Source organism: Neodiprion lecontei, chromosome 5 (assembly GCF_021901455.1).
Source record: "Neodiprion lecontei isolate iyNeoLeco1 chromosome 5, iyNeoLeco1.1, whole genome shotgun sequence".
NCBI classification, from domain to species: Eukaryota; Metazoa; Arthropoda; class Insecta; order Hymenoptera; family Diprionidae; genus Neodiprion; species Neodiprion lecontei.
In genome coordinates this window covers 35,281,548-35,293,699 of record NC_060264.1, presented here as the reverse complement: position 1 = coordinate 35,293,699, position 12,152 = coordinate 35,281,548, and the positions used below count along the sequence as shown (strand labels likewise).

The following is a 12,152-nucleotide window of genomic DNA, read 5'->3' as shown; positions in this document are numbered from 1 at the left end:
ATTCATTTCATACCATGTTATACCTGTCTAAAAAAAAGGGGCAAGGGATAAAAGTTTGGTCAGAATTGGATAAACTCTTTTTTAAATAAAAAAAAAGGTTGTTTTACTTCGATACATTTACATACAGAGTTTTTTTCAATCCAAAATCGGCTCTCGAAGCAAGATTGCTCGGCATGAGAGGAACATAAAAAAAAGGATTTAATTCCTATCATTCATTCTGAGCCCGATTTTATCTTAAACAGTAAAGACTTATCTTGGGCAGTTTTTGACGAAGATAAAAGTGCATTTGACGAAGAATGCTTACTACTACCACTACTGTTACTGCGTTTCTCTTGCTTCACTTTCTTCATCATATCCCTTAATCTTCTGTCCCCACTGACAATGTTTATATTCGGTGTGAGTTTTGGTGCATTAGATGCACCTGTTGGTGTACTGCCGCCACTATTCGACTGTGACGAGGTAGCGTTACTAGAAGTTGATTTGTACTTGTCGGAATGCTTCGAGGCTACGGAAATCAAATTAACGAAGGAATCAAGCATTTTGTATGAAAATATCATTGAACTCTTCTTCCTTTTGGTACACTTACTGGAACCTGATGATTTTTTGTGATCTTTCGATTTTCCTTCGGCAATAGTTCGCGGCGAACTTCTGTCCTTTGACGCCTGAGATAGTTGAAGGAATAATTAAAATGAAAGTCAACCAAGCTTCCAAATACAATTAGAAGACCTGCCTCAAAATGAAAAAATGTCTGTGGGCATAGAATTTTCAAACAAAACCTTACCCACCTGTTGAGATTTTGAACAGCTCGAGCAATACCAAACTAGTCTCGGATCATCTATTTGAGTATCCAGAATGTGAGGCGTATGGCACTCCTGATGATAGAGAGAATGGCATTCTACACATTCCACAAGTCGGTTCCTTGCCCCTACATCCATTCCCTTGCAAATGACGCATGTTAAATCATCTTCTAGAATCTCTAGGGCGAAAGTGTCATCTGTCTGGATAATATCTGGGGGAGTGTCGTGCGAAGGTAGGTTGATGGGTGAACTGTTTTTACTCGATTTGCTCGAGTGCTTGGATGACGTGGTGGATCCTTTGCTCTTCTTGCTACTACCACTGCTGTGGTCACTAAGCACTGGCTCTTCCATTGTGTACTGAAAAATAAATGAATTCACAGCGATATTGCAATGGAACAAAGATTGATCCTTTAATTTTTGGGGAGAGGCAAAAATCGATAAGATTTCATATAGCATATTATTAAAATCGAAATGAAGCGATTAAACAATAATGTTGATACTATGCTGTTGAACAGTGCCTTTTCAATATCAAGAACAATTAACAAATTGAGACCTGGACTGGGAAAATAAAAATAATCTATTATTTGTACCTTTTTATGGAGAACATTGCAGAGCATTTTCGCTGGGCCATGTTTTTGTCTGATTGCGTCATCAAGAAGGGACCGAAGTTGTTCTGCTGAATCCTTGTTCGGCGAATGTAGGAGACGGAGTCCTTGCATGAATTGAGGGTCGAGATCCAACTGAGACATTATTATCGCAACACTGTTTCACCTGGGAAAAAATGTTAAAAAATAAAATATGCTGCGTGGTTATACTTCTATCTTACAAGGAAGACAATGTTTTTATCATATTGGAGATCCTTTCAAAAATAGAAGGCATCACAAGTGATCAAACAAAGGAGGGGTTCGAATAATTTTAATTCCTCATATTTGCTTAAATTTTCACTGAACAATTTGAAGTTTTTCTCCTGTTTTAGGAATGAGGGAGATGTGTTTTACATGGTGGAAGAATGATTTTGAATTCTGATATCGAGGGTATTTTATTTTTCTTTTCAAGCCAAGCTATTTTAGATACAATAGTTCACTTCGGTATTTAACAGACTTAAATAGAAACATGAGGTCATTCCCTACATAATATATTGTTTCTAATAATTACCGTCCTAACATTATACGACCATTGAAATCGATTTAAAACCTAAATAATATCTTTGCAAAAAAAACCGAGGAATGGATAGATAAGTACTATTGGATCAGTATTTTCTGTCTACTTCAGTTCTGTGCAGAATCAACGTGCCACTGCTATTGTGGCTATTGGCCCTGTGCAGTGCTGTTTAAGTACGTGCTTCACGCTGATGTGTGCGGAGCATGTATGGAACAACGCTATATAAAACGTAAAACCACGGAGTATAGCGTAAAACAACCGGCAGGCTATACCCAATACCATCGGATGCGGGGTAGAAGGACCACAGACCACTTGAGAAGACGGTACATGCATACTACTATTACTACTAACACGAGTTTTCCCACCCATTTCTCATGCTAGTCTCTTGTTTTGCGATTACTGAATATTCGTAGCGACATCTGGGGATCGTATCGGCGAGTTATCTGTTGTGCCGATAGAGTTCGAAGCACTCGTTCGAGTTCAGTGATGTAATTGGTGCGTTCCAAAGTTTTAACCGATTGCGGTAACAATTTAAATATCGCAAATCACAATGCTTTCATTCTAGACCGATAAGTGTCCACGAAAGATATTCTGTTCGAAAACTTGACATGAGAAGAAAATGACGAGAATCTAAGGGTAATCGTAGTGTAATACACCATGAGGGTAATTTGAAATTTGCAATATATAAAACCATTAATATTGCTCCATGATAAAACCTTAGAGCATGTTTGTAGCACGAAGTTGGTCTGTAGGCACGTCCATATGCCTAATGAATGTTTTTCTGTTGTGACGTCATATTTTCTTAGGTAGCGGCGGTCTGATTCGTACTGTAATCAACCCTACTGAAAATTATTCTGTGATAAATCACATAATGTTATGACCGAAAATCGGATGTGTTTTATGATGCAATTTAACATGTGAATACAATTTAATACGTATTTTTACATCTCATAGTAAATCGTGAAGTATAGATTATAACATAAAATACGTAAATCATATGAGAAATCATAGGTTTCGGTATATGATTTGTTGTGTATTTTATCTTATAATCTATACTTCGTGATTTATCGTATGATTTGTTATGTATTAATTCGTATTCACATGTTAAATTACATGATAAAATACATCCGAATTTCGGTCATAACGCGTTATGTGATTTATAACAAAATAATCTTTAATAGGGTGACGATATGGGCGTAATTACGAGCATCATATCTACACACAGATCTTTTATTTTACATTTTACGTTAAGTACAATTTTGTTGCTAGAAGAGAATAAGTTATGATCATTTTCATTTCGAGTACGCAGGGATATTTATACACGCGGTTAGACGGATAGCCGACGTATAAATAAATATGTAGCTTACATATTATATTAACAGCGTATCATCATTTTTGTTGTATTAAAAATATTGTACAGGTTGAAACTTAGGATTTTCGAAATGCTCAAACAGTTTCACGCTATGCAATAAGCATGGCTGCTGTACAATGTATATTATATTTATAAGTATTCCTTTTTTTTTTTTTTTTATGAAAGTCTTATCAGGATGATAACAATAGTATTATTGAAAAATTAACATTTCGGGGTATTGTGTTGACCATAGCATGATTGTGAAGCAGTCAGTCGTACGTTTTAAGGAAATTGTGTAAAGTAAATTATATGAAAATTTTGTGGTAAACTTTGTGTATGTCTAAAGTAAAGTCATTGTGATCGATGTTGTTGATGGTAATTGCAAATTACATCCTTTTTTGTTTCTTCTTTCACGTATCATAGTCATTATCATATTACTTGTTGCTACATCGATCAATACAACTACGTTTATATATTTTTCTTTATATATTTACATTCATATTCTCTCGCATGAAAACCTTTCTTGATTTTAATTTTCTTTACTGTAATCGCATGACACTGGAAAATGAACTACACGCATACATATTTAGGTAAATACATTTTTCTACACGACGCTCTTTGCAGGTGACGTTATTGTTGAACCACACACGAGTATCTTACTTCAGGGAATCACAATACTCTGGGTATGTATGTACACAACGTATACAAACTACAATTTTTATGTATACTCATACTGATTATACGGTATTCGCAAGTCAAGTATAAACTATGGCTAGGGTTTATCTACTAATTGAAATCCGTAAGCAAACTGATCCAAAAACCACAATTTTTCAATATACCGCACCACGCATAGTTGGCAATAATATAAATAATATGGTAGAGTTAAAAAAATATTACAATCACAGATCTATTATAAATACTACCTAAATGTGTATAATTCAAGATAAGCGCAAATATTTATTTGTATATAGCGCTATAAAATATTATTATAGTATTATTTACAAGTTTATAAAACAAAAAAAAGTCTATCAGCTAATCGTTGACTTCTTAATCAGTTTGCTATAAATTATGTACAACAATTTTAAGAAAATCACAAATTGCAAGCATTTGTATGACGTTTAATCAATCGTTATTGAGAATTTCGAAACTGAAACTCGAAGGAAAGATATTTTCGAATAACATGAAGTAAATCTATTTCGCGGCTTCAAACAATGAAACGAAACTCAGATTAGATAGATTTTACGAATTACAATAATTCAGAACAATATATCTTGGCGAAAATATGTCTGGAAGACTCGTATGAGAAACAAAATTCAGTAACATCAGAATAGTTGCCTCTATAACGGTAAAGGTGGTCGTAACTTTTTTTTTTGTTGCCAAATAATATACGAATCGAAGCAGGAATTCCAGCTCAACTGAATCAGAAACATAAGTAATTGGTCATCGATGTCTCCTTTTTATCTTGTAGAAAAGTTTCCGTTTGAGACTTGACATCTTCAGCTAGTATTATTATCACTATTATTATTGTTGTTGTTGTTGTTATTATTATTATTATCATCATTATCATATTAGACTTAAGTTACTTGCTTTTTTCCTGAAGAAAATAGATCAACAAATAAATCAGCATTATCGATTTTCTGAGGCGAGTTGTAATTTTTCATACGCATACTTGGTAAGTACCTTAAGTTATAATTAATTAGAAAGCGCATTTATATATATTGTATAGGTATAACATATGATACGATAATAATGAATAAACGCAAGGTACCGATAATATCTGTGAAATTCTTTGTTCAGACATTGTAAAGAAAACCTCATCTTATTGCTAAAGAGACACGCCTACTCGCAATTCATCCATGTATATATGTATAGTGTATATACATAGGTGTATGTATTTGTTTAGTATAGGTAAACGTTTACATAGGACGTTACAAAAACCGATACCACAAAGGACTCACAGAACCAATAGAAATAATATAATTCAATTACACATTCCACGTTATCTGTGACATAGAATTTTGCAACGAGTCGTTTTACGTCCGACATAAACTAATCATTGCTCGGTTAGTTTATGAGAATTCATTCATTCTTGAAAATATTTTCACTCCTTGACTTAGCAAGCTGCCTTCAATTAACTAGTTATTTGTATACCTAGTACATGTAGGTAGTAACTTTTCTCGTAGCATCTGCATGTCGCATGAAATCTTTAGTTTTGTAAAAGTCAATCTCGCCGAGGCAGTGACAGTAGCTAATCCTGGCTCCAAATCTTTACGAGTATCGGGTTTTATATACTGGTCGTCGTATAGTACATATTACAATTCTCTTATCTTTCCTCGTCGAGAGTTCACCTATTATCATTATTATTATTATTTATTTATTTAGTTAAATTTAATCATGTAACACAGTCTACACCAACAACAGAGAATTGAACTAAGAATCATCGGGCATTTACTCGGATTAATTTATCTAAAGAAGTATTGCACCTGAAATAATACTAACGATTTAAAAGTATCGTCGGTTTTGAGTTTCAGGAGAAAATCTTGGGACATTAGCTAGTTTGACTAGCTAGTCTAATCTAACAATATACAAACTGTTTAATGCAATTGTTATAATAATAAGGTTATTGGCAATAATTAAAATAAGTAACTGACGAATGTGTGCGACTCCTGAGACGAATTTTGTACATCCTAAATGAGTACCATCTCTCACACTCTTTCCCCGTAATTGTCTCGCATCGCTCTATTGAACTCTTATAAAATACTATTTACTATCTATATACATGTGTATCACAGTATATATGTGTATATATACGATATTACTGTATATACATATGCATTTGCGTGACTGGAGACACTTTTTTTTCTTCTTAGCGAGATAACGGATCTTCGTCCCGATTCTTATATCAGCGAGGAGTGCTCTGAAATTGAATAGAAGTAGAAGAAATAGTAAGTCCACCAAGTATGAACTCGTTTTTGATAAATTATCTAAAATTTTACACTCTTTTCGTATCATTATGAGAGAAATGCTTCTATACGGTATTGATTTGAATTTTTATAACTTTCTATTTCTTTTCTACTTTACTTAAATCACGTCAACGTGGATTCGTAATAATACCGACCTCATCTTCTACCGCATGACTCGAGGAAGTGACAGTTTGATGCGAGGGCTGCGTGGAGGAGGTGGAGATGGTGCTTGGGGACAGAACAGAGGCGGCTGACGTAGCTGGATGGGAAGTGTTTTGTTTGGCAAACTTTGAGGAGTCTTGAGGGAGCTGAGCTGTTTCTGTTCGCCTTAGGTATGCTGCTTCTTTCTTTGGCGGCACGACAGGTTTGTTGGGTGGTACTGGCGGTGGGACTCCTCGCGATATCGAAGGCTTTTTAGCCAGGGGTAATCCGGGTATTTGAGGCGAACCTGTTGACCCGTGGTAAGGAAGCTTTGCACCGCTTTGTCCAACCGCTGCGTGCTTTGTGGCATTCGTCGGACCTGCCGACGACACCGCGGCGATCGGCCGTTTTTCTAGTGCCTAAGAAACCAATTAACGCACGCTTAGCAATCTCTCGCTTGGCAAACCCGATATTTTTATCTTCAATTTGCGAAGTTAGAATGTAGAACCAAACCAAAGCGACCGGGAATTCAACGAAATCCAAGAAGAAGGAAGGGTAAAAAATAACAACAAACAGATCTGTTAATAAGTATGCGAGGACATCAATACAACAATCACTGTCTAGAGGAAGGAGGAGGGTTTTTAGTATTCCGAGTTATTCAACTGACGTATATAAAGTCAGAGTTTACAATTTTTTACTGACGTGGAGAAATCACTGTAATAATTTAGAATCCACATTCAATTAATCGTGTGTTTAGAAAGCGGTATACATAGTTATAACTAGAAATAAGGTGTATGTAGGAATAATTCGGATTGAATTATGGATTACGGAAACATAATTAACAAAGACGCATTATAGATACGGTGCTTAAAGGAGGGTAAGCAGGTAGAAGATTTGAAATAAGGTTCTCAGTAGTGAGTTGCATAGAGCTTTTAATAAAGGAATAATAATCGTACATACCAAATAATAATCGTATTTCATTATGTACACAATGCAAAACAATAAGAATAAAATTTTGTGCTTAGATATGTAATATTCGTTTGTTAACTTAAAAATGCATTGTAGCAAGTATAGATTTGGATAACTTCAATTATAATTTTTTCTTTTTCTATTTTAGTCAATCGAAATAATCTACTTCGTAAATTAAAGGAATCAATTAGAAAATTCGACAATTAAAACAAGAGCTTAAGCATATACATACTACATATGTATGTGTATAACGATAAATGAAAGAAAAGAAACAATACTGTTTAAATTCAATTTTTTGGGATCAATGTGTATTCACAGATACTAAGTAAACAAAAAAGCATGTGAGAGGAAAAAATAAATATATGTATAACGTATCGTAATCACTAACGAGCTATGACTAGAATTAAATATGGTAGTGTTTGGCAACAGTATTATGTATGTGTTTTAATCACGTAGGTGCGTTATTTTTGCATGCTGCGTTAAAGGAGAATTCAGATTTATACCTAACATGAGTCAAACTCTAACGCATTGTCAATTATTCAATATGTATACATATACATTACACGTATATATGTACATATTATTATTATTATTACTATTATCAAAAAATAATAATTACGTAAAAGTATACTTCGTATGTAAAATTGATAGAAAAAAAAAAGTTCAACGACGATTCTTCTTAACGAAGTCATTTGATATTGCGAAAATGAACGTGCCTGTTCTTCATTCATCTTTGATAACAACTATAAATTCTATAATTTATTGTTCATCAAATTTTAATAATTCTTTCATACTTTTTCTCTCTATTTCAAAAGCTGCGAGCCTATTTGCTTTGAAGAATGTAATCCCGTAAAAATGATCTAGGAAACTTGGATAAAAATTGTACCTTCAAGACACTTGACACTTATATTATATACATGAAATAGCGAGTTTTAATTATTTTACGAACAGCAAGTTATTGGAAGAGCATGTTAACAAAAAGGTAAGATTTTTTTTTGTTGTTTTCAACACCCAGTACCACAAGCTGTGCTATCCAGTGGCTAATTGATTAAGAACGGGATGATTATTGTCATAGTTTCAGACATTCATCTTCTTCAGGTGTAAATAGGCTTAGCGCTAATACTAAATGAGAGTAGAATGTGTTGGGAAGTGTAGTTGGATTACCTGTGGCTCCGTTGGCATGGAAGTCTCACCAGTTCCTGTTGATGGTGGTGGTGGTGCAGTATAAGCGACGTTCCTCAAAGCTTGCCCTGGCGTCACAGATCGAGCAAATCCCGTTGCTGCAACAAGTAAACCATGGTAAAGTAAAAATTGTTAATCCCATTCCACGCTCGACCGATACTTCCTTCTTTTAACAATCCAGGAAGAGATTAAATCGAAGTTGAAAAGCGTAGATTTGGAAAGTTTGAAACTTACTGGGTCCGCTTACTGGAACGCTAGATACGGTAGCTGTTGGCTGAACGACTTTACTGCTCACCATAGGTGTTCCTGTTCCCAGAACCGTGCCTTTCACTTGGCAGAAAAAAGGTATGAGAATAAAAATTAAGTATTGAACCATAATGGTGTGCAAAATTGCTTTTTCGCAAACACGACGTTTATACTTACGCGTTTGCGGGGCAGTCGCAGTCCTCATGGTTGGCATTGTGGCTAAATTAGCAGGTTTCGCGGGTGGAGGTGGTGGGGCCACACCGACTACCCTAGCGGGTCCGGTTCGACTCTGAGTGTCCTTCCACGTCTCCATTTCAGCTTTCAGTTTTTCTATTTCTACCTCGAGCTCTTTGGCCCGTTTCTCTTCTTTGATTATTGCTTGCCTGTACTGTTGCCTCTCCATGTCAAACTGCGCCAGTTGCTTTTCAAGCTCGGCCTCCATCTGCAAAGACTTTTTGCTTTCCTCTTCCAGCCCCTCGGCCATGGAATCTATCCGCACCTTTTCCTCGCTCAAAATCTGGGCCAGATCCTCGGACCTCTTGCGTTCCTCTATGTACTTCATTATTATCTTCTTTCTCTCTGCTAACAGAAGCAAGACGATTTGCTTTTGCCGATTCTTCTCCTCTTCCAGTGTATCGTTGGCTTTTTTAAGCTCAAGCTCGATTCGTTTTTTCTCCTGTTTCTCAAGCTCGAGCTCCTTTTTAAGTCGTGTTCTCTCCTTTTCAAGACCGTACGTTATGTCGTCACCTTGAGCCGTGTCGTGCTCGTGTTTTCGCTTCTCTTCTTCCAACTCCTTGATCACCTGAAAAATCCAATGAAATTGTCTTGTTTGAATCTCAGTACTGGCTTACTTTGGTGGTTCTTGTCTTCCTTTTTTTTTTTTTAACACGTTAAATTTTGATAAATTCAATCAAATTTACACTTGCCGCTCTATGCCTTATCTCTGCATCCTTGAGAACTTTTGCCATACGACACTGCGTCCGTCTTTGCTGCATTACCAATGCTTCCAGACTTGCGACTTGCTGATCAACTTGCTTCTTATCCGCGACTATCACACCACCCAAAACGGCGTCATCCCTTGCCAAAGCAGCCTGAGCATCGTTTGTGCCGCAAAGGTAACGCGAGTTCAACAGATGCTTCATTTTCTCTGACTGAAATTGAAAATTTTTCACGTTTCCTCATTCTTTTAGATTCTTCAGAGCTAAGTAATCTATCATCACTATATTGATGTTTAGGATATTATAGAGTTACTTTTAAAGCTGCTATGACGATGTCTCGTGCTTGCAATTCTCCTTCCAAGTATCCGAGAAGTTTTAACAGATCTTTTTTCTTCAGTTTCATCTTAGGGTTACGCTGTAAATACATATATATGTGATTTTTTAGTTAACTTTAGCTGCATTTTCTGCGAGTTTTATAGATTGAAAATAATAGAGTACGAACAAAGATTTGAAAATTTACGGACAAATAAATGGAATATGTAGTTTTTTTTTTTGAATTTCTGATAATGATGATGATAATAATAATAACAATACTGATCAAGTAATTTACATATTTGAAACAAAAATTGTGAAACCTTCGTTTGGTTTTTTTCCCTCAGATTCTGTATTTATTTGAATAATAAGTATGAGACGAACAAAAAAATACCTCTTATCTAATCTTCACACTCGTATAAAAATCAGATAAAGTATGAAAGATTGAGTAAACTGCGCATGAAATATATTCAAATGTTTTAGATAAATACGAATTGCAAAGTAGAAACAATCACAACTGATCATCAATTTGGATAACAATTTCTAAGAAATTCGACGTGTACAAGATATTAAAATTTTCGCCAAATATCTATTATTAATAAGGAATTTAATTATTCAGTTAGTTAATAATTACATTTAATCTGACATGGATGATTCGTGTTACGGAATGTTTTTTATCACCAGATATATGGTGTGATAAAGAACTATTGGGAACAGACAATTGATTGGGAAAATGAAAAATTTCGTTTATAAAAACAGACAAGACCCAAGTCTTAGATTAAAAAGAAAGAAGCTGAAGAACACAATGGTTGTTATAAATTTTACAACGAAGAACAAACTGCACTGCATTATCTAACTGGGATTACCAATCTGGTAAGCGAACCAAGAAGAATTCCTAAAAAAGATTAACCAGAGAATTCCTGAAGCTGCACAATCTCGGTCATTGTACTTCCTGCGCAAAACCCCCACAGTTATGTCATATCCAAGATGAAAATACAAAATTACAGATTAACTCAGCCAACGATAAGTTTCTTCTGCTTGTAATAAATTAACAGAGGGTATACCTTAAGGGTGTTCGATGAACTCTTGTCAATTGGTTCAAAATTATTTGTCTGCTGCTGAGGCTGTTGTTGCTGTTGCTGTTGCTGCATGGTTTCCTGGGTGGGTTGAGACGATTTTGGAGCGGATATATCGGGTGATGCGGATTGTCCGTTAGCGGGCGGATTTACGTTGACAGAATTTTGACTTTGCGATGCCATCTTGGGTTTTCGTTGTCAAATAAACGCGTGGTGCGGTGATATGAGGTTAACGCGATGTTTTTATTTTAACTCTTTTTTAACGTCTGACTGTGATAGATCAGCAGAATGCCTCTGACGGCAGTTGTTTCGGCAGTTTAAAAAGCGGCGAAAAACGGCTGCGTGCCGTTCCTTTCTACACCAGTTAAAGACAAAAGACAATCTCGCGTTATTTGCCGGCTACGGCGGGCGGGATGCGTGTCAAATGCTAGTCGGTAGTTGGTTTTAATTTAGAAGAAATCGAGCAGACGTCCTCTAATCCGAGGGCAACGCAGCCCCGAGCCAACGGGCAAATACTCCGAGCATATCATCCCGGCTCCGCGCGATAAACTCGGGGTCACGTTTTAACACCCGTCCGATACTCTCTTACTCGACGACCGGGCCGTTTTCGAGGTACAAATCAATCTCCTCCGATCCCGGGACCACGGAGTTGGTGAGTACAATATAATAACCGAGGGGAGAATCAAGAATCTCTACCTTCGGTGACAAATCAACCGACAACCACAAAGCAAACGATATTTGCGATTATCGAGCTGCCACCGTGAATCTTCATGGAATCAACCTATCGCTTCCGGCGGTGGAAAACGACTCATCGATTCCCCGTATCAGCACTTGATGTGAAACAACGTATTTCAAGTCCTTTCAACCGTTGAATTTTTATATGCATAGAACGCCTACCTACTTATGTAGGACGGGTTTGCTGGCGAAGGACACGGGGAAAATTGCAGTTTTCTGTCGTTATTGACTCGTGTGCATCGGAATTTTACACGATCGTCGGTAATGCAGAAACGTCAAGT

At 36.2% G+C, this 12,152-nt stretch overlaps 2 protein-coding genes across 8 annotated transcripts; both read right to left on the bottom strand.

Annotated features, from left to right (window-relative positions):
• Positions 1–65: 65 nt before the first annotated feature.
• LOC107217252 (integrator complex subunit 12) lies at positions 66–2,934 on the bottom strand. Of its 6 annotated transcripts, none has more exons than XM_046739295.1 (5): positions 2,231–2,934; positions 1,388–1,568; positions 786–1,154; positions 587–662; positions 66–505 (listed from the first exon to the last, which is right to left on the bottom strand). In XM_046739295.1, exons 2-5 carry the CDS (start codon positions 1,544–1,546, stop codon positions 213–215), a joined length of 897 nt encoding a protein of 298 aa, XP_046595251.1. In that variant the 5' UTR covers positions 1,547–1,568; positions 2,231–2,934; the 3' UTR covers positions 66–212. The 6 variants fall into 6 exon arrangements, with proteins under 6 accessions (XP_046595251.1, XP_015510173.1, XP_015510174.1 ...); XM_015654687.2 differs by having other exon boundaries at positions 2,238–2,933; XM_015654688.2 differs by having other exon boundaries at positions 1,953–2,292.
• Positions 2,935–3,174: 240 nt separating this feature from the next.
• LOC107217224 (CTTNBP2 N-terminal-like protein) lies at positions 3,175–11,983 on the bottom strand. Of its 2 annotated transcripts, XM_046739292.1 has the most exons (8): positions 11,125–11,983; positions 10,062–10,163; positions 9,737–9,961; positions 8,988–9,612; positions 8,799–8,894; positions 8,547–8,662; positions 6,428–6,832; positions 3,175–6,226 (listed from the first exon to the last, which is right to left on the bottom strand). In XM_046739292.1, exons 1-8 carry the CDS (start codon positions 11,317–11,319, stop codon positions 6,212–6,214), a joined length of 1,779 nt encoding a protein of 592 aa, XP_046595248.1. In that variant the 5' UTR covers positions 11,320–11,983; the 3' UTR covers positions 3,175–6,211. The 2 variants fall into 2 exon arrangements, with proteins under 2 accessions (XP_046595248.1, XP_046595247.1); XM_046739291.1 differs by having other exon boundaries at positions 3,175–6,832.
• Positions 11,984–12,152: the final 169 nt, after the last annotated feature.

What these genes read in the sequence shown, in the direction of transcription:
- LOC107217252 (XM_046739295.1), bottom strand. Translation starts at nt 1,546, where the DNA reads ATGTCTCAGTTGGATCTCGACCCTCAATTCATGCAAGGACTCCGTCTC. An exon ending in GCAATGTTCTCCATAAAAAG is followed by an intron (nt 1,155 to 1,387) that starts GTACAAATAATA and finishes TTTATTTTTCAG; the next exon opens with TACACAATGGAAGAGCCAGT. An exon ending in GCTGTTCAAAATCTCAACAG is followed by an intron (nt 663 to 785) that starts GTGGGTAAGGTT and finishes CAACTATCTCAG; the next exon opens with GCGTCAAAGGACAGAAGTTC.
- LOC107217224 (XM_046739291.1), bottom strand. Translation starts at nt 11,319, where the DNA reads ATGGCATCGCAAAGTCAAAATTCTGTCAACGTAAATCCGCCCGCTAAC. An exon ending in GTTCATCGAACACCCTTAAG is followed by an intron (nt 10,164 to 11,124) that starts GTATACCCTCTG and finishes ATGTATTTACAG; the next exon opens with CGTAACCCTAAGATGAAACT. An exon ending in CGTTCCAGTAAGCGGACCCA is followed by an intron (nt 8,663 to 8,798) that starts GTAAGTTTCAAA and finishes TACTTGTTGCAG; the next exon opens with CAACGGGATTTGCTCGATCT.